This window comes from Ambystoma mexicanum, chromosome 1p, assembly GCF_040938575.1.
Source record: "Ambystoma mexicanum isolate Mex_15411 chromosome 1p, UKY_AmexF1_1, whole genome shotgun sequence".
In the NCBI taxonomy this organism is placed as follows: Eukaryota; Metazoa; Chordata; class Amphibia; order Caudata; family Ambystomatidae; genus Ambystoma; species Ambystoma mexicanum.
In genome coordinates, this window is record NC_090921.1 from 1,457,321,378 (window position 1) to 1,457,340,920 (window position 19,543).

Below are 19,543 nucleotides of genomic sequence, written 5' to 3' on the forward strand. Positions count from 1 at the left end.
TGTCAAGAATAGTATGCATACATTAGTGCTCCATAAGGGTTGAATGGCGGCAGCATCTCATGAATGCGTGGTCATGTTCAATGGGCAAGAGCATGGTGACCAGCACAGATACATAAGCTACAGATAGGTGTGTGGTTGGTTTCATAAATAGAATAGCATGGGGCCAGTCCCTCATTGGACATTGGCAAGTGCATACTATTACATAGGTTTAAATCAACGGGCACTCGCCTAGAGCAAATCTCATGGAATGGCGGGCACTACATACACTAACTGGGGTGGGAGGTGAAGGGAGGAACGAACGACTAGGGGTAGGTGAAGGGGGTGGGGACAAACATGGGCAGGCGGGGGGTGGAGTGGGGACAGGAAGGGGGGAGAGGAGGGGTGGGGTGGGGGGCTAAGACATATAGGGGGCAGCAGGGGGAGATTGAGACGTACGTGGGCAACGGAGGGGGTGGGGGGCATTTATTCACACTGGCGACCAAAGGGTGGGGGGGGCATAGACTCACATTGGCGACCGAGGGGGTGGGGGGCATTCACTCACGCTGTGACCAGGGGGAGGGGGGCATTCACTCATGCTATGACCAGGGGGAGGGGGTGGGTGGCATTCATACGTGCTGTGACCAGGGGGAGGGGGAAAGGGGCATACAATGACAGTGGCGACCAAAGGGAGGGGGTGGGGGCATAGACTCACACTGGCGACTAAGGGGAGGGGGTGGGGGGCGTACACTCACACTGGCGACCAAGGGGAGGGGGTGGGGGGCATTCACTCACGCTGTGACTAGGGGGATGGGGTGGGGGGCATTTATTCGTGCTGTGACCAGGGGGGAGGGGGTTGGGGGCAGACACTCACACTGGCGACCAATGGGGGACAGGGGGGCGTACACTCACGCTGTGACCAAGGGAAAGGGATGGGGGGCATGCACTCACACTGTGACCAAGGGGAGGGGGTGGAGGGCATTGTCTTTGTGTTAGTGGAAGGCTGTTGTGCTCAGTCGATAGGGGGAATCACAGTTTTTGGTGTTGTCTCTCGAGATAGTTGTGCTTGGGTGTCTCCAGATGGTTCCAGGACTTTAGATCTTTGGGCACAAGGTAGCCTCATTGTGGCGCGGTAGTCGTGTGGTCCAAACAGGGAAGACCAGCCGTTACACTTCGAGGTTAGAATCTGTTCGAGTAATGCCCCGGTAGATGTTGGTGAGCTGTGGGAGCTTTCCGGGCTCTTACGTGCTGTGGTCTTTCGGGGGGACGGGCGCAGTGCGATCCAAACATTTGAACTTCTCAATTCCTACATGGATTGCGCATGGGTGCGGTAGGGCAACGGAAGCAGAGCACCTACATGTGAAACATAGGTGACCCTTTGGGCATAACCGAGGCTGTGAATAAAGTCTGCGGTAATAAATAGCACCAAAGTTGATAGAACACGTCCACTGAAAACAGCCATAATTTAAGGGGTGTCACTGTGACCAAAAAGTCACAGGAGCAGAGAGAAGGGGGTTATTAGTTATCCTCCTAGCACTCCACATAAGGTGGTGTGTGCTAATCCCTCACAAATTAAAGTTTTAGGAGGATCCAAAGTATCACTCTTTCTTTAAGAACAGTACTTCTTAGTGTAAATGAAAGAATATAAAAAGGGGAACCCAAAAGGGTTCCCAGCTAAGTGTAACACAGATGCCTTTAAGAGATTTGGAGGAAAGCAGACTCCATAAAATGAGGTAAAACAAAGACGCAAGCCCCCATGGTTAGAGCAGTAAGAATGAATGAGGGGATTAAGGCTCCCCTCATTCAAGAGAACAAGAAAAAGGTCCAGAAGTCCAGTAAAAAGTGCTGGGGGGGGGGGGGTCTCACTACGATAGGGGATTAAGCATAAAACTGATAAATCTCCTTAACAGTGTTGAAGGAGTAGTAGTGGTGTGGGAGGAGGAGTAGTAGTGGTGGTGTGGGAGGAGGAGTAGTAGTGTGGGAAGAGGAGGAGTAATATGTGAGGAGGCGGAGTAATATGTGAGGAGGAGGAGGAGGCATAGTAGTAGTGGCGTGGGAGGAGTAGCAGCAGTAGGGGACAGTGGGAATAGTGGTAAACGTTAACATCAAAAGAAAGGTGGAAGTAGAAGAGAGGAGGAGTGAAATATTGCAGGGACAGGAAGTTGGTCAGGAGGCGAGAGGAGGCGCAGTTACAGTAGAATGGAGAGGAAAAGGTGGGAGAGAGTGGAACCAAGTAAATCCTACAATAACTGCAAGGCACTCTCCTATTTTCCAATTAGAACATTAACTGGTGGTAGGGAAAATTAGTAAATCCCTGAGGAAGTTATTGGGTCGATTTTAAGAAAGAACAACACCAGCCTAAGACAGCAATTGGACAGGAGGGGTCAACAATATAGCACTAAACAGGGTTACGGATGCCTTGGTTAGGGAGGAGGTTCGTACAGAGTTGAGAGAGAGCAGGAGGGATGGCCTATAGGCCCCACAGAATGTAATAAGGACCCTTGAACCCTTGAACCTTCCTTATGGCCGTGCATTTTCTGTACCAACTGTGACAGGTACTTCATGTGCTCTTAAAATCCATAAACTTCTTTACAGTCTAACAAAAATGTAAGGTTGAAGAGTGGCACTTATGATTTTAAGAAACTGGGTACTCTGTGCATGCAAAAATGACCTAGAATCATCTCCCCTTTAAATGAAAAACTGATCTTAGAACATAGCTACGATTTCTGAAGATAAACTGACCGGTTTAACAACTGGATTAAAAATCAATATAAATTAGGATGACTCAGATGGAGGGTATGAATTGGGATTATGGAAAAAGAGTTCTTAAATTACGATGAGGAGTATATTTTTTTTTGTTAGCACCTGCACTTTCTTTTAACTAATTGAAACAATTTAGCATAGAAAAGGATTTAAACTGTTGAACCAAAGGCCAAGCTTTGTGCAGAAATGGTCAGAACCCCAGGACTAAATAAGCTATCAACACTGCATGTAGCATGGCTAACCCAAAGCATGCATAATTTCCAAAGAATCACTAATATCTTTTCAAGCCTGTCTCAGTTCAGATGATGTGTGAAAAAAGGACAGTGGGCTTCATTACGAGTCCAGCGGTAACGTGGCGGAAATTCCGGCAGGTTACCGCCGGACTCTTATTACCATTCCACCTCCGTGATTGCTGGAATCACCGCGGCATTACAACCCCGGTGACCTTTTCAAGGCTGTCTCAGTTTAGATGATGTGTGAAAAAAGGACAGTGGGCTTCATTACGAGTCCAGCGGTAACGTGCCGGAAATTCCGGCAGGTTACCGCCGGACTCGTATTACCATTCCACCTCCGTGATTGCTGGAATCACTGGGGCATTACAACCCCGGTGACCCGGTAATTCCAGAGGCGGAATTCTGTTAACCCCCATGGAAGTGGAAACCCCGGCACCATGCTGTAATGGTGCCGATGTTTCCATGTCCGCCTGCAGGCGGGTGGTGTTAAATCCGCCAGGTCAGACCTGGCGGGAGTGACACCTCCCGCCTGCAGGACTCTCAATCAGCCGGTCCGGAAAGAAAGGTGGTGGCGGATTTACCACCACCGTTCTTTCCGGACCGGCTGACTAGTAATGAGGCCCAATGTCTCAGCTGTAGTGTAATTTGCTCTGAATCCTTTAAGAAAAGGGTTTGTAAGGTAGAACTTTCATAAAACAAGAGTAGGTAGAATAGGCCAGTTCAGTTAAACCATGCATGCCACAGTACCACCTAGTAATCTGCACTGAAGTTCACCTTCAGTTCGGAGCAAAGCATTATGCATAGGCAGCCAATAGCTTTCAAATGTATGAGGTTTCTGGCATATGTCTTGAAACATAAAATATTTATTCACTACATCAAAATGGCCTTCTTACAAATGGACAATCTGAATTTAAAGATACAATGGATTTATATTACATGTACAGGGTTAGATTTCATAAAACAGAGGACATAAATTCGTTCAGCTGTGCTTCCTGCAGATGACCAACAAACTCAACATGTCATACTCAGTGATGCTAGAAGAATTTGAAAGAGTTAAGTTTTCAGGTTCTTTCTGACAGCACCAAAAAGCATAAACAGCTGAATAGATATTTGAAATCAATTCCGCAAGCATCTAAACTTGTAAATAGCATGAACCCCAACACTCTTCCCATCAAAGAGCCTGTCCCCAGACCTTCCAAGAGATGCAGGTTAGCCAAATTCACTCAAAATGTCATGTCGCAGGGTCTGAAAAGAAACGTTTTTTTTTCTTCCAAGTATATAGTTTAATGCATTGAGGAGGCAAGTATTTTCCATGGCATTGATTTCACAAACTGAAGTACTGTAACTTTGCTGGGGAAACCTTAGCGGTTAACCAGGCAGAACAGACAAAGACATTCCAGTAACAAGTGTAAGGGGAAAGGCAGGAGTGGTTTGAGGAGATGTCAAATATGACAGAAGAGTGAATGGCCAAGAAGGAAATCTCAGCAGAACTGTTAGAAAGCCTCAATGGGGATGGCACAGACAAGCAGTCAGAAGAAGCAAAGAAAGTGGAACATTGTGATTTCGGATGGTGGTGCCCATTCAATCAAGTGACATGATCCAGATACAGCAAACCTCATCAGACCATCAAGCATATTAGGCCATTGGGCCTTTGACAAAGGTTATCTGTGTAAACTGGAGTTTACAATATTACCAAAAGATTAGCTGTTCGGAAAGAGTGGGAAATGGACTTTAAATGTTCTATCTTTAAATGTTTTAAAGTGCAGGTCTAGAATTACTTAACCCTGTTGTAAACCATCTAAATTCTAACGAAAATAATAAGAGTCATGTGGATTCCCAATGTCAAAACAACCCATTACCGAATTGTCATGAAATTTGGTCCATTGCATTGAGATGCTAAACTTAGAAACCATCCACTAGACCGATGTGGGTACCTTATAGGACCTGTTTAACTATATCAAAACTCCCCCACAGCATCTTGAAAGACCAAAAGGCAACGTGTGATAATGAACGTTATTGTAAAAAGAAAGTTGCCAATGGCCACATTGCATTCTAAAACATTACTATGGTTCTCCACATTACATCTGTTTTACTCACCTTCTCTCCTTGAGAGGGCAGATTGCTGTCCACTGCTGAATCTTGGGATCATAGCATTCAACAGATTCAAACAGTTTCCCATACGAGCCTCCTCCCATTGCGTAGATTTTCTTCCTCATAGCTGCATAGCAGCCAATCTAGGAAACATCGAAAACATTATGTAATCTATTAAGAGCACTGAGAATAGTAACTGACAGTCATGCTGTATGCATAAAACTAATAACGACTGATTGTAGATTTAAAAAACTGGACAAGTGCACATTTTTAAAAAGCCAGAGGAAAACCAGGGATGAGTTGTTCAGAGACCGACAGAAGGAACAAGTTACTTACCTGTAACTGTTGTTCTCCAGCATGGGTCTGGCATGGATTCACATGCTCATGAATATTCCCCGTCGTCAGGCTGGGAATCCTCGGTAAAGAAAAAACCAGTATCAGTTTCGTTTCTGATCCGTCTTTCGTAGTAGTAACCAATCACTGGTCTCTGCGTCATACTGACCACAGCCAATGACTGCCCTCTACCTAAGCACCGCCTCTGGCAGCCATCTTCAGATTTGGAAGCACGTGAAGTGGCAGTATGACCAAGTGAAGAGCCGCAGAGGGGTAGGCGGGAGGGTTCGCATGTGAATCCATGCCAGACCCATGCTGGAGAACAACAGTTACAGGTAAGTAACTTGTTCCTTCTCCAGCATGGGGTCTGGCATGGATTCACATGCTCATGAATAAAGAATACATAGCAGTACACACATGCACAACCACGGGAGGTGGCAAAGGCTCAACATTAAGCATTACATGAAACTCAACATTAAGCATCTTACCTCCTCACCAGGCTCACCTCAGGCGAACAGGTTGCGCAGCACTGCTTGGCCGACCCTGGACTCCTCCCTGGAATCCCGATCGACGCAGTAGAATTTCGTGAAGGTGTGCGTCGACCTCCACGTAGCAGCCCTGCATATGTCCAGCAGGGGCACACCAGAAAGGAACGCCGTGGTAGCTGCGATCGCTCTGGTGGAATGGGCTCTCGGACGGCCAGGCAGCGGTCGGTTTGCCAACCGATGACAGTACATGATACAGCCGGAGAGCCATCTGGAAATGGAAGCCTTCGAGAGAGCCTTCCCCTGATTGACAGGTCCAAAGTTCACAAAGAGTTGTGACGTCTTCCGAAAACACTTTGTGCGGTCCACGTAGAACTTCAGCGCTCTAGCCACATCCAGCGAGTGCAAAGTCCTCTCAGCCGGCGACGAAGGCGACGGGAAGAACACAGGCAACACCAAGAGTTCGTTGAGATGGAAGTCCGACGGTACCTTGGGCATGAAGGAGGGGTGCGTCCTGAGCACTACCCTCGTGTTGTGAAAAGTCAAGTACGGGGCCTTGCAGGAAAGGGCCTGGATCTCTCCCACCCGTCGTGCGGAGGTGATGGCCACAAGAAACGCTGTTTTCCACGACAGAAACTTCAACGGGGCCGAGTGCAGAGGCTCGAACGGAGGTCCCATGAGCTTGGTCAGCACCACGTTGAGCTCCCACGCCGGGGCCGGAGCCTTTACCGGCGGGAACGATCTGAACAGTCCCTTCATAAACTCTTTCACCAGACGATGAGACCACAAGGACGTCCGCCCTGTGGTTCTGGTGTATCGGGAGATCGCAGCAAGATGAATCTTGATGGACGCGTGTGCCAGTCCAGCTTTGGCCAGCGTCAGCAGGTACGGCAGTACCTGGGGAGCCGTAATCCGTAGAGGGTTAGTCTTCTGTGCGTGGCACAGACAGAGAACCTCTTCCATTTGTGTCCGTAGCATTTAAGAGTCGAGGACGCCCTGGCCTTTGCATGAACCTCTCTGCAGTCGGCCGGTATGTCGTATCCTCCAAACTCTAGCGCTGCAGGAGCCAGGCCTGCAAGTTCAGCGATTTCGGATCGTGGTGGAGGATGGCGCCTCCTTCCCTGGAGAGTAGATCCGCGTCCACCGGCAGCTTGATTGGCGGGGACGTTGACAAGTCCAGAAGGTCCGGGAACCATATCTGCCTCGGCCACGCAGGTGCGACGAGGATCATCCTGCACCGTGACCTCTTGAGCTGGTTGACGAGCCGGATTAGCAGTGGCAACGGAGGGAACGCGTAGAGGAACAGGCCCTCCCAGGGGAACGAGAAAGCATCGCCCATGCTCCTCGCCTGGGGGAACCTGCTGGCGAACCTCCGGCACTTGGAGTTCGTCGCCGTCGCGAACAGGTCGATCTGGGGTGTGCCCCACCGTCGGAAGAGGCGATCCACTAGATCCTGCCGTAGTTCCCACTCGTGGCACAAGCGCAGCTCCCTGCTGAGTGAGTCGGCGATGGTGTTTTTTATCCCTGCCAGATGAAACGGCACCAGAAACATCCTTTGGGCGACGGCCCAATGCCACAGGTCCTGCGCCTCCTTGGACAGTGCTGGGGACCTGGTTCCGCCCTGTTTCCTGATGTAAAACATGGTGGTGGTATTGTCGGTGAAGATCCTCACCACCTTGCCCTTGAGGGACGGAAGGAAGGACCTGAGGGCCCAGAACACTGCACGGAGCTCCAGGACGTTGATATGGAGGGACTTCTCCGTCGGGAGCCAGAGGCCTCTCGCGTGCAGATTCTCGGTGTGCGCTCCCCACCCTTCCAGGGAGGCATCCGTGGTCACTGTCTCCTGGTGGTCTGGGGTCTGGAAGTCCATGCCCGCCGTCAGATGCGCGCGGGTGCCCCACCACCGGACCGCTAGGCGGAAACTCTCGTCGAGTGTGATCCTCTCCTCGAAGCCGCCCGTCGTTTGGATCCAGCGCGCGTCCAGGAACTCCTGCAACGGGCGCATCCGGAGCCTGCACATGGGAATGAGGTAGATGCAAGAAGACATCATTCCGAGGAGGGACTTGATGGACCTCACCTTGGCCGCTTCGGAAGCCAACATCCGCTGTACCTTGCCTAGGATGGACCTGGTCCTTTCCTCCGACGGGGAGGCCAGAAGGGACACTGTGTCGAGCTTCGCTCCCAGAAACAGTGCGTTTTGCGCGGGTGCCAGGTGGGACTTGGCGTAGTTCATGGAGAATCCCAGGTCCGTGAGAAGTTGGACGGTCCTTGCCGTGTGCTCCACGGCGAGCTCCCTCGTCTTGGCTCGGATGAGCCAGTCGTCCAGGTAGGGGTAGACGTGGATCCCCTCGCGGCGCAGCTGCGCCGCCACCGGTGCAAGGCACTTGGTGAATACCATGGGTGCCGACCGTAGTCCGAAGGGGAGGGCTTTGAACTGGTAGGGACGCCCTTGGACCACAAACCTGAGGAATTTTCGGTGCCCCTTTAGGATGGGAATATGGAAGTAGGCATCCTTCAAATCCAACGACGACAGGAAGTCTCCTTCCTCCAGCTGACCCAGGACGTGCTGGAGGGTGACCATCCGGAACTTCTGTGCCTTGATGAACTTGTTCAGACGTCGCAGGTCTAGGATGGGGCGCCAACCTCCCGTCTTATTCTTCACGAGGAAGTATCTCGAGTAAACTCCGGAGCCCCGAAGCCTCTTTGGGACGAGTTCGATGGCGCCCTTCCTGAGCAACGCCTTTACCTCCAGGAGAAGCTGAGGGACGTGAAGCTCTCTCCTGGCCACGGGGGGGACGCGCGGGCACCTTCTTTGAAACTCGAGCGCGTGGCCCCGGGCCAAGGCGTCCAGCACCCAACGGTCGGTGGAGATGGACTCCCACACGCTGACGAAGCTCGCCAGCCGGCCTCCCACCGGGGGTGCTTCGGTGGGGGCCCGACCCCACGGCCGGTTCAATCCTGTTTCGACGAGGCTTTGCCGCCTTGACCTCCTTAGCGACGACGGCGGGGTCCTCCAGACTTGCCTCGTCCTCTGTAGGCCTCTTGAGACGACGAGCGGCCCGCTTGACGGTAGGTAGAGAAACCGCCGCCGGAACCTTTGGAGGCGCCCTTGCCTCCGCTGCTCCGAAAGGGCGTCCGTAGTTGCTGTAGAACACCAAGGGCCCGGGCCGTCTCAGTGTCCGCTTTAATGGCCTGAAGGGAATCGTCCACTGTTTTCCCAAACAGGTTGTTCCCATCGAACGGCATGTCCAGGACTCTGGTCTGTACGTCTTGACGGAAGTCCGTAGCCTTGAGCCATCCACGCCGCCTAAGGCACACGCCGTTGCCCAACTGGCGAAACCCAGTGTCGGCGATGTCCGTCGCAATAGTGATGGCGTGGTCCGATGCCACCTCACCTTCCTGTAGGATCTCCAGGGCATCCGCCCTCTTGTCGTCCGGTAGGAAGTCCAGCAGGGGAGCCAGTTTGTACCATAGCTCCCTGTCGTAGCGGGCCACGATAGCCAAGGCGTTGGCCGCTTTAATCGTCGTCGCTGCAGACGAGATGACCCTGCGTCCCATAGCGTCCAATTTCTTTCCCTCGCCGTCCGGTGGGGAAGTCGAAGTGGAGGCCGCACCCCCCCCCCGCTTTCTTCCTGGCCGCCGCGGAGACGACGGAGTCCGGGGTAGGCTGCGCCCGGAGGCACAGGGGGGCCGCGTCTGGGACCCGGTACTTCTTTTCGTACCGGTCTCTTCTAGCTGGCGTCGTGGAAGGGTTCTTGAGGAGGGCGAGGCCCTCATCCCAAATGTCGTCCAGTAGAGGCACCGCAAGGACCGTCTTCCTCTTGGCCTCGCGCCGTTGATAAAGGAATCCTTCCTTTTTCTTCTCCTCAGGGCAGAGTTGGAAAAGCTCGGATGCCCTGGCGATCATGGAGTGGAACGATCCAATCTCGTCGGGCGGAGAGGCCCTGGTGGGAGGTGACGACGGGAGATCCTCGTCGTATACCTCGTCGTCCGTACCCGTCGCTGCCGTGTCAGTCCCCGTATCATCCCCTCGGGTGGACGGGGAGGAGGGCTGGGCGGGTCGCGACGGCTGAAAAGGAGGTGGAGGGTGAATCCTTCTTTTCTTGGGAGGGGGAACACCCGAAGGTCCCGGTTCAGGACCCCCCGACGGGAGAGGCTCCTCCGTCGGCAACGGTAGTCTCGTCCTTATCTCTGAGCATAAGAACTGTATAGCCAACAAAATGGCCGCCGAGTTGTCTTGCGGCGCTGGCAGAGGGGAATCCGACGGGCGATCAGGGGCCCCGTCGGCACCCTCGACGCTGTTGTCGTCACCTGCGTCGGGCTCCATCCCGACGGGCCGGTCTTCTTCCACGCCAAGGCCGTGGCTTAAGACCTCGATCAGCTCTTCCTCTGCAGCCGAATCTACGACGCCCTGCCCCCCCTTTTTCTTCCCCGCCGGGGATTTCACGGGGGTCCTATCGATGGGCACAAAAGAGGACTCCCTCCGAGGTGGCAGGGAGACTCTGAGCCCCGAGGTCGCCACCACTGGTGTAGCCTCCACAGGCTGAGCCAGGGCCGCCGCGACAGTATCGATAGAGGGCTTGGCCGGATGGATTAAGGCCTTCACCACCTTAGGTGCGCTCACCGCCTTATCCTTGAGGGGGGGGGACACTGCCTCGCTCCCCCTCCGATGGGGCCTTCGAGCTCGACCGGGGCCTCTCCAGGAGCTTCGCCGGGTGCTCGCCCTTCCTCTTACCCGACCCAGAGCGTTGGCTCGTGGCTGAAGGTGCCGGGGAGGGTGCGCCCTGCCTGGCGCCCGTAGAGCCCGACCGTTCGGCGCTCCCGGTGCCAGCGGACTCGCGGTGCTTGGCCTTGTGTTGGACCCCCGTCGCCGGGGCGTCCTCAAAGGTCTTAGATGACCGCTCGGATTTCTTCCTCTTCTTCTCGCCTGACGGGCTCTTCCCTTCCAGCCAGTTGGCGAGGCGTTGGTGGCGGTCCTTCATGGTCCGCTCCGACATATTGCTGCAAAACGCACAGTCCTTCTCCACGTGCGTCTTGTCCTCATGTAAGCAGTAGAGACAAAAGGAGTGCTCGTCCTCCTTAAAGACGTTCTGCAGCTGGCATCCAGGGCAGACCCTGAACAGCTTTCCGGGCGTCGAGCTTCCCTTCTCCTGGGCCATGTCCGGGCCTGAGAAGCTTCTGGAGTCCTCCAAAACGTAGCTCGACGAAATCTTCACCCTTGAGGGGCGCAGACGAATCCGACACGGGTCCCCGTTGATCGGATGGAGAGTCGGTGGAGCTTGAGGCTCTTTTGACCGAAAAAACGAAGTTTTTGAGCAAAAAACGTGAAAAAATAGCACTAACGCTCGAGAGCAATAGCACGAGGATCCCAACACATGAACGTGCGGTAAAAATCTGAAGATGGCTGCCAGAGGCGGTGCTTAGGTAGAGGGCAGTCATTGGCTGTGGTCAGTATGACGCAGAGACCAGTGATTGGTTACTACTACGAAAGACAGATCAGAAACGAAACTGATACTGGTTTTTTCTTTACCGAGGATTCCCAGCCTGACGACGGGGAATATTCATGAGCATGTGAATCCATGCGAGACCCCATGCTGGAGAAACAGAGCTAATCAACATGCAGTGACAGAGACTTTGAGGGGGATCTATGGACAGGTACACAGACAGAAGAACATTTGAGAAATAGGGAGAGGGTTAAGACACGTGGCACTACACATACACACACAGAGTAGGAGTAGCAGGGGAAGATAAAGGGAGTAAGCGAGGGAGAGTTTGGGAGAGATATTACCTTGAGACGCTAATGTACTCACATGATAGGACAGGGCTTACCATCATTAAAACAGTCTTGCCATCAGAGGACAAGGTACTTGCATTATTACAGTGAATTACTGTTAGATTGAGCCTGGTGCTCACATCGTTTTGTATGGTTCTCCCATAGGTACCCAACTACTCACCCCATTTGCTAGGTTTTGCAATCAGTTGTTTGGGTAACAGCATCATGCTAAAACAGTGCCAATTATTTTGCAGATTTTGACATTATCTGGCCAGGGACTCCAACCAATTACCATCTAATGTTTTCACCAGCTGATCCATTTGCAGGAGTATCATACAATAAACTAACCAAACCTTTTACAATCTACTAACATCAAATACCCGGGTACTAACATCATTTTAGATTACTGAAATCTTTTTATGAGGTAGTTCGACAATTTGCCAGGTATTTATATCTTCTCAAGCACTCACAACAAATGCCATATTCTGCCATCATATGGTGATCTTATACAGTTTGCCAGGTATTTTGATCATTTACTCAGTTACTCAAATCAGATGCCAGAAATTGGATGTCTGCATTTGTTCTTTAACTTGTGTATCATTGGCCAGCAGCATGTGGCTATATTGAATTAAAAATGTCAAACCTTTCATTTATTTTACAGTCGCCCTCCTTTCTCATTTTAGATATATTGAGATATTGGTAGAAGGCCAGGACTCTAGACGCTTGCCAGATATTGCTATCATATGCACCAGTCCTCCCAGTGCTATAAACAAGCAGTTATGAAGTACTTGGCACTGTAATTGGTGGCCATCCTTCCCTGTTGTACTCCTTTCAGGTAAACCAACATAATGCTTGCAATGTTCAGTTTGAAGGGTTGATGTAGGCTCTTTGTATATCAACTACTTAACCATTCTTTCAATTCTCCTAAGGTCAGGTGTGTGTGCAGTGGGAAATGCAGTTTCAAGCAACCTTCAGCTTTTAGCTGACCAGAATGTGGCAAAGGGATAATATAGATGTAAAGACAAGGCAGTGTCTTGTTTGATAATGAATAGCAAAGGTATTAAGGGTGAGCCAACTTGTGACAGATGTACAGAGTATAACTGAGTATGCCTGTAAAAGTGCAAAACATAACAGAGCATGGTGGAAAATGTGCACGCGAATGCTCAGGGTGTGCAGTGTGTGCGTGTGTGTGTGTGCGTCCCTGTTTGCAGAACATAACAGGTTGTGAAGCATGAAAGGAGCATAGGCTGTGTGTTGAAAAGCAGTGGCAGAACACTCTCCTTTCTGAGTACTAAGATATTGAGGAATCCTGGATACTGTTATGGGCACCTACAAATGAATGTGTGCAAGAAACCCACTTGTCTAGAAGGACAAATCTCCATTTCTAAAAAAAAAAGAGAAATGAAGGAGGTGCCCATATAGTATACAGGTAGGTAGAGGCATTTGAGAAAGGACAGGAACCAAGACCCAAACAGTTCCAACCATCGTCCACTCGGGAGAGAGTGATGAGACTTGGACGAGTGACAAGGTTTAAGGGAATTTTAGAAACAGTACAAGCAAAACTTTTCTTTGGTTTAGATGTCTTGAATAGCCTGACTGAGGTTCATTGGCGAGTTGCAGGGAAGACAAAGGTGTGCTAGATTTGTGTGTCCTGCACCCCATTATGTGCAATGAATGGAAACATCAGAACACTAGTTTGTATTACAACAAATCCATAAGTGTCCATCAAACTCAAATCACCAAAATAAAAATGTTCAACAAAATCTATATGAAAACATATAGAACTACAATTATTCAAACAAGAACATTTTCAGAGCATTATACGATTATTCCATCTGTTGTGGGGTCCCCCAGGTCTCAGTCTTCTCCTGCTTTTTTTACATCTATATCCAGCCTTTGGCCCATTGTTTCCATTTCTATTTATATGCTGATGATACTCAGCTGCTGCTTAGGCTCTACAAGGCCACAGAGATGCATCGCAGGTCTTGCCTTGAAGTCTTGGGGGAATTGGAGGAGTCAAAATTGGTGTAAGCATAACAGGGAGAAGACAGAAATCCTTCTTGTGGCCCATGCGTCCGCTTCCTCTCTCTTGACCCCTGATGTTTGGCCGGCTACCCTAGGTCCTTTGTCTACTCCAGTCAAGTCAGTGAAAAGTCTTGGTATTAAGATCTCAGCTTCTTTCTGTCGATGATCAGATCAGAGCTATTTGTATTGTGGCCTTTTTTTTAAAAAATGAAACGGCTAAAGAAAATAATTCCCTTCATTCCTGAAAGGTTTCATGCCCCACCCACCCCCCATCATTACTGCCTCTATCAATGCCAGACTTGACTATTGCAATGTCCTTTTTTGGCCCAACCGGCTTATCTTCTTCATTGTCTGCAAGTATTGCAGAATGCCACTGTCCGGGTAGCTAAATGCATACCTTATGAGCAGCCTATTTCCCTGCTCGCAGTCCCAGTTTATCGCCTCGAACGCTGTAGCGGCTGTGCTTTTTCAGTTGCTGGCCCTAAGCTCTGGAATTCGCTTCCTCTATTTCTACGGACTACTCAGGATTTTTCATACATTTTTTTTTTAAGACCCGCTTGAAAACGTATTTGTTTGTATACATTTTAGCCTGCCTTTGTGCAGTATCTTATGGCCAAGATGCCTTTTGGTGATAGTTGCGCAATAAAAGTTCAGAGATAAATTCTTCCAAGGCATTCTGCGATTCATATTTCCCCCCTCGTCTGCTGTTAAAATGGTTTTATATATTTCCTTCGAGCAGAAAAGACATTCCCCGTTGAATATATGCAGTGATTTCCTCTTCCGAGTGGAATTTTTGCCAAATATTCCATGATTTCATCCGCTGAAGCAATGAGTGAATATGCCTTTGCTTCAGCTTTGTTAAGCATTGTCAATTCTCTCCATTCTTCCTTTTATTTCAGATAGCATGAACAGATGTAGTGACCCCATTTCTCTAATAGGTTTGGCATAGTATTGGAGATTCAAAATTATCTCCATATTGAAATGAATACAAGTCAGTGAGATTTTTGCCTGTATTCAGCTGTCAATCAGTCCTCCAGTATTGAGTATCTAAGTGTTGCTTTAGTATTTGTCCTGAAAGATGCCCAAAATACCAGCAGCTGAGTCGCCAGTAAGTCACGAAAATATGGCAACCCCACTTTCAGGTATGTGATGTATGTGCATGAAGAGATGGGAACACCCAATAATCTGCAGAGGGACCCATTTTGTACCTGCAGTGGCGAGTTCGCCTCCTTGTACTGTAAGGAAGGCAGCGTATCAAAGTAAGACATACACACGTAATCACAGTTCAAGGGCGTTTATTAAACTGTAAACTGGGTGAGCTAAACACCTAATCTAAACATAAACCTAAGATGGGAGCTAGCTACAACCATCAAATAATAATAATAATAATAATAATAATACAGTCCTAGTAGAGTCTAGTCAAATAAAAAGGGCCTATACTAAAATTAAACTATTGCCAATCCTTACCACTATACTACAAAATAGTGTGGGATAATGTTTCACAAGAAAAGAAAGAAGTTTTCACAAAATGATAGGTCAGGATGTTATGGCCGGGGTCTCCCTTCCCCACATTTTAGCACGGGACAAGGTGGAACTCTTGCACAGCACACTCCTGGGCTCGTCTGGCATGAGGTTGCAGTTCCTTTTCTGTACATCAAGACCTTCTGCCCATGTCTCTTCTCATGCAAAGTCTCTTGCTTCAGAGGGCCTGCCAAAAACAACAAAACAAAAGTTCCTTCTGCTAATCTTCACATCAGGTGATTACTCTTCAACCTTGGTAACCCCTCAGCTGAGCTCCGATCCTTCTCAGTTGTCAGCCTCCCTCAGTGGGGCTCAGACCAACCAATGTAGTTCACTTTAGCTTCTTCACAATGTGGGATTCACTTGTCTTAGCTTTTCTCTTGGCGTCCCTTAGTCAGGTTCACTACCGCCTTTCTATCACATTATCCTCATTTGTAATATTCAAAAGTCTCAATGTCTTTTTAAACAACTACCTAGGTTTCGATAGGTCCCCTCATCCAGTCTCAGACATTCCACAGCACTTGCCAATTTTAAACAAAGACTTCCGAAGGGCGATAACGTCTTGCTGGGCCACTCTTTGACTATGGCAAGTGCGTGTTTATTCACAAAATCACAGTTCGCACAGCATTCCCCTCTGCCGGGCGCAAATGCCTGTTTCACAATTCCCTCAATCGGGTTCACAATTTCTCAATCATCAAAACCTCTGCAACGTGTCAAGGACTTTCGATTGCACAAGCGATTTCGCTTGACCCTTGTTTGACCACCTTGACACCGCACGTCGGCCTTACATATGGCCTCTTGGTACTTGTATTTTCAATACTCTTAGTTCAACGCAGTCTCTTTGTTCAGGAGAGGGGTACCAGCCAGAGACCTATGAACGAGCGCACACGTGTCGCAGGACCATTGTCTCTGGTAGCAAGTTCGTTCACAAAAGTGCTCTATCTTAATCTTCTTAATGTTGCCACTGCAAACTTGAACCTAACACAGTCCAGCCCTCTATCAGGTTCTTCCGACTCACCGGCTGTGCTGAACTAGTTTTCTTTTGCCGCTGGAGTCAACAACGGTACCACAATGGCAACCACGTCTTCCCGCCCTATCAGTGCGGGAGGGTGCCATGTACCACCGACATCCGTCACACCATTCGCCAGATGCAATTCCAGTCTTAAGTTTCCTTTGTCGGAGGCTTCATGGGACTGGGTTAAAAAAGGCAAGGGCGACTCCCTCCTCGACGTCCTTTCAGGTCTCGCCGTCTTTCTCCTCTGTTTGAAATACCGTCCTGGAAAAGCTGCTTCCTCGTACGTTCTTCCTTGCTCAGAGTGTGCTCTTGTGCTTCGCCTTATATCCCTGTTGTTGGCAATTGCTTGACTCTGCCTGGCTTTTGTGTTGGGACACGTCAGGTAAACGGCTCTGGTATTAGCTCATTGTCGCTCACAGTGTGAGAAAGTGTTTGTGTTGGAAAAGGGGGTGGGCGGATTAGAGTTTCTAAATATCCTACTGGGCAGGATGGGAAAAAGGTATAAGGAAGAGAATACCGCATCTCACCTTTTTGGTGTCCCACTTCCACTCCCCAAAGACCCCTCATCCAGGTGATCTTCCCGCTCTGGTCTACCGCCAGGAACTGGATCCAATAGCGATGGCTGTGTTCTGTCCACCTGGATGACAGATCCCCCGGGGACTAGTGAGCGAGACACCTTCAATTTCTAACAGTACCCAGATACTCCAGCCCCATACCTTGCAACTCACACTGGTTTTTAATTACAAAGTATTTATTTTATTGGGTGTTGGTAAAGGCACTGAGCAAACCAAAAATATTCCTGTTACTACACATTTCATTTTCTCTGCAAACTTACCACAATGATTGTTCCATGACCATGAGTGGTTATACTTCAAGCCCATGTAATCAAAAGTCGTACACTTTTCTAATTTAAGCTCTTTTGCAAATAGAACTCTATGTGTAATTTTGAAACCATCATGGTGTGCAATTTCTAGACACTAACTGGCAGGTTGTGGTCTGACATAATTTTTACACGCAGTTACTAGCTTTTGCAGGGCCAAGGGGTTACGTGCTATCCAAAACAGCATCATCTATGTACACAAGGGCTGCTAGGAGTCTTTGTTTTACCCTCTGAAGATCTGGGGTGGTGCGGTCAAGAGCTTTTGGGAAGGAGTTGGTATACAAATTAAATAAGATGGTGGTCGGGGGGTGGGGAGGGAAACACCCATATCCTGCAATGTTGAGCACAACTTTGAATGATTGACTAAGCCGAATGCTGATGTAAGGTCCATAGATGCGGAGTATAAATGCTCCTCTTTGCCTTACTTATTTGAATACCAAGAACTGTAAATTCAAGCACAGTGATGTTGTAGCCACCTTCTTGTTGAAACCCAATTGGATGTCCGACAGTATATCATCGTCCGCCCACTCCATGAGCCTAGCACAAATTATTTGCAAAGCTTATCTCAAGCATACAGTATGAATACTGGGTGGTTAGAAAGGGGTGAAGATTTAGGCCCTTTTAATACATTCTTCCAGGATTCAGGTAGTGTATCGAAAACCAATGAGAGGAGCGAGCACCATAGATAGACGTCCATCTTAAAAATATCAATATCTATAGGAGCACAATCCTGGCCACATTTTATGGCAACTTGCAGAGGCCACAACCCTGTCTTACTTTTTCCAAGTCATCGCCCAAATCTCTGTAGTTCTGTGCATGCAGCAGGGCTGCACTGGGCCATAAAACTGTCTTGTGCACCAATGAAAAAGTGGCAATTCATTTATTTTGTGACAGACAGAGTACCCAAGAAGGAGGTTTTTGATAAAATGTGATGCAAATTGTGCATTTTAAAGAATATTTACTCAGTATCACTGATTAAAACTTCTAACCGCACGGTGAAGTAACTTCTCAAACTGGGCCACGTGGGCCAAAAATGTCGCCCACTTTGACCAAAAAAACAAGCCCACACTAGCATTTATCATTTTTTGGTTTGGGCATTGCCCTTCAGGCCAGTCTGAGCCTGGCATACAGCCCTGTATAATGACCTACCCATGTTGTCACTGTGATAAATATTGGAATGTTATTAGGCTCTCCCCAGGGGGAATATAGTTTTACCACAATTTCCCAGACGAGTATTGCATCTTTTGCTGTTACAGGCGCCTTTAGGTCCAACCAAGCCTCTTCCTTTAATGTTGTTTTCATTGAGGCAAGAACCAGATTATAGTTCACCCTAGCATTTGTAATTGTATAGCGCAATATGTCGGATCACGCTTCTAATTAATAGAACTTTGAAGCCCACTCTTAATTTAACAGGGAACCACGAGTGAGACTTTCCGGTCAGTGTAACAGGGTAACCTTCATTTAGGCATCTGAGCAAACCGGTTCTAGATGAACTGAAATTGGTTTATGGAACTCATGGGTAGGCTCATAAATGGATGCTGTAGTCCATGTGCGAGCATCAGCGCTTCCATCACCTCAATCGTTTGTTGTAAGTAGTTTTGGGGTGCACTGTTTTCTTTATATGCAGAGATAGGCGTCTCTGGTTTCAATGGTTAGAAGGGTACGTTTGCCTCAAATAGGTAACATAGGTCCCAGCGGTCTCAAACTGGTAAATGGTGCAACATTCTTAGGAGCTGGTATTTAACTAGTATTACACAGGATTGTTTCTTTTTCTGTCACTACTAACTTTTCAGATGGAGGCACATTGTGTTGCAATTGTTTGGGTTTAGGATCGTACCAGCTTTGCTGTAGACATCTAAGATACAGTCCTGTGTACCCCTTGCCCCTTTCTGGACCACATTGTGATCAAATAGACTCAAAGATTAAGCACATGTACGAATAGATTTCCAAGAGTATGGGCTTAAATGAATCGATGTCAATTGCAATGCCAGAAAACAATTATAGGAAATACTAAGCCATTATTGAATATGCCCAACCAAGTCTTTTCCAGATTTTTGCATCAAGGAATATCCCACTATCATTCTGGTGCTGCCATAAATGGCCAATGCCTGTGTATATGGACCGGTTCTACGTAGTGACATCGACCTCCGGTGACCAAATTTACATAGACTACTTTTTATGTTACCATAGTAGACGTCCCCCTTTATTTTTCTTTTATGGGGACCCCAAAACACTGCCCTCTCCCCACCTGTAAAAACCCCTTAATGCAAGTATATCTAACTGTTTGACACAACCAAAAGGTGGCGATCAAATTCACATCGACCAAAGACAGGTTGATGAAACCATGGCCTATTGTATAGAACCACAACTAACGAGCGATGCAAGTTATTTTTGCTGAAAAGTGTGTTAATTGATAGGACAACCTTTGAAAGTAGGACGGGGAATGTA

The 19,543-nt window shown here is 48.8% G+C and overlaps 1 protein-coding gene across 1 annotated transcript in view; it reads right to left on the bottom strand.

Annotated features, from left to right (window-relative positions):
• Window positions 1-19,543, bottom strand: part of GAN (gigaxonin) — a 654,734-nt gene that overhangs the window by 247,587 nt on the left and 387,604 nt on the right. The window contains exon 8 of the mRNA XM_069607099.1: window positions 5,070-5,206. Within this exon, the coding sequence (XP_069463200.1) occupies window positions 5,070-5,206 (137 nt within the window). The remainder of the gene's footprint in view (window positions 1-5,069; window positions 5,207-19,543) is intronic.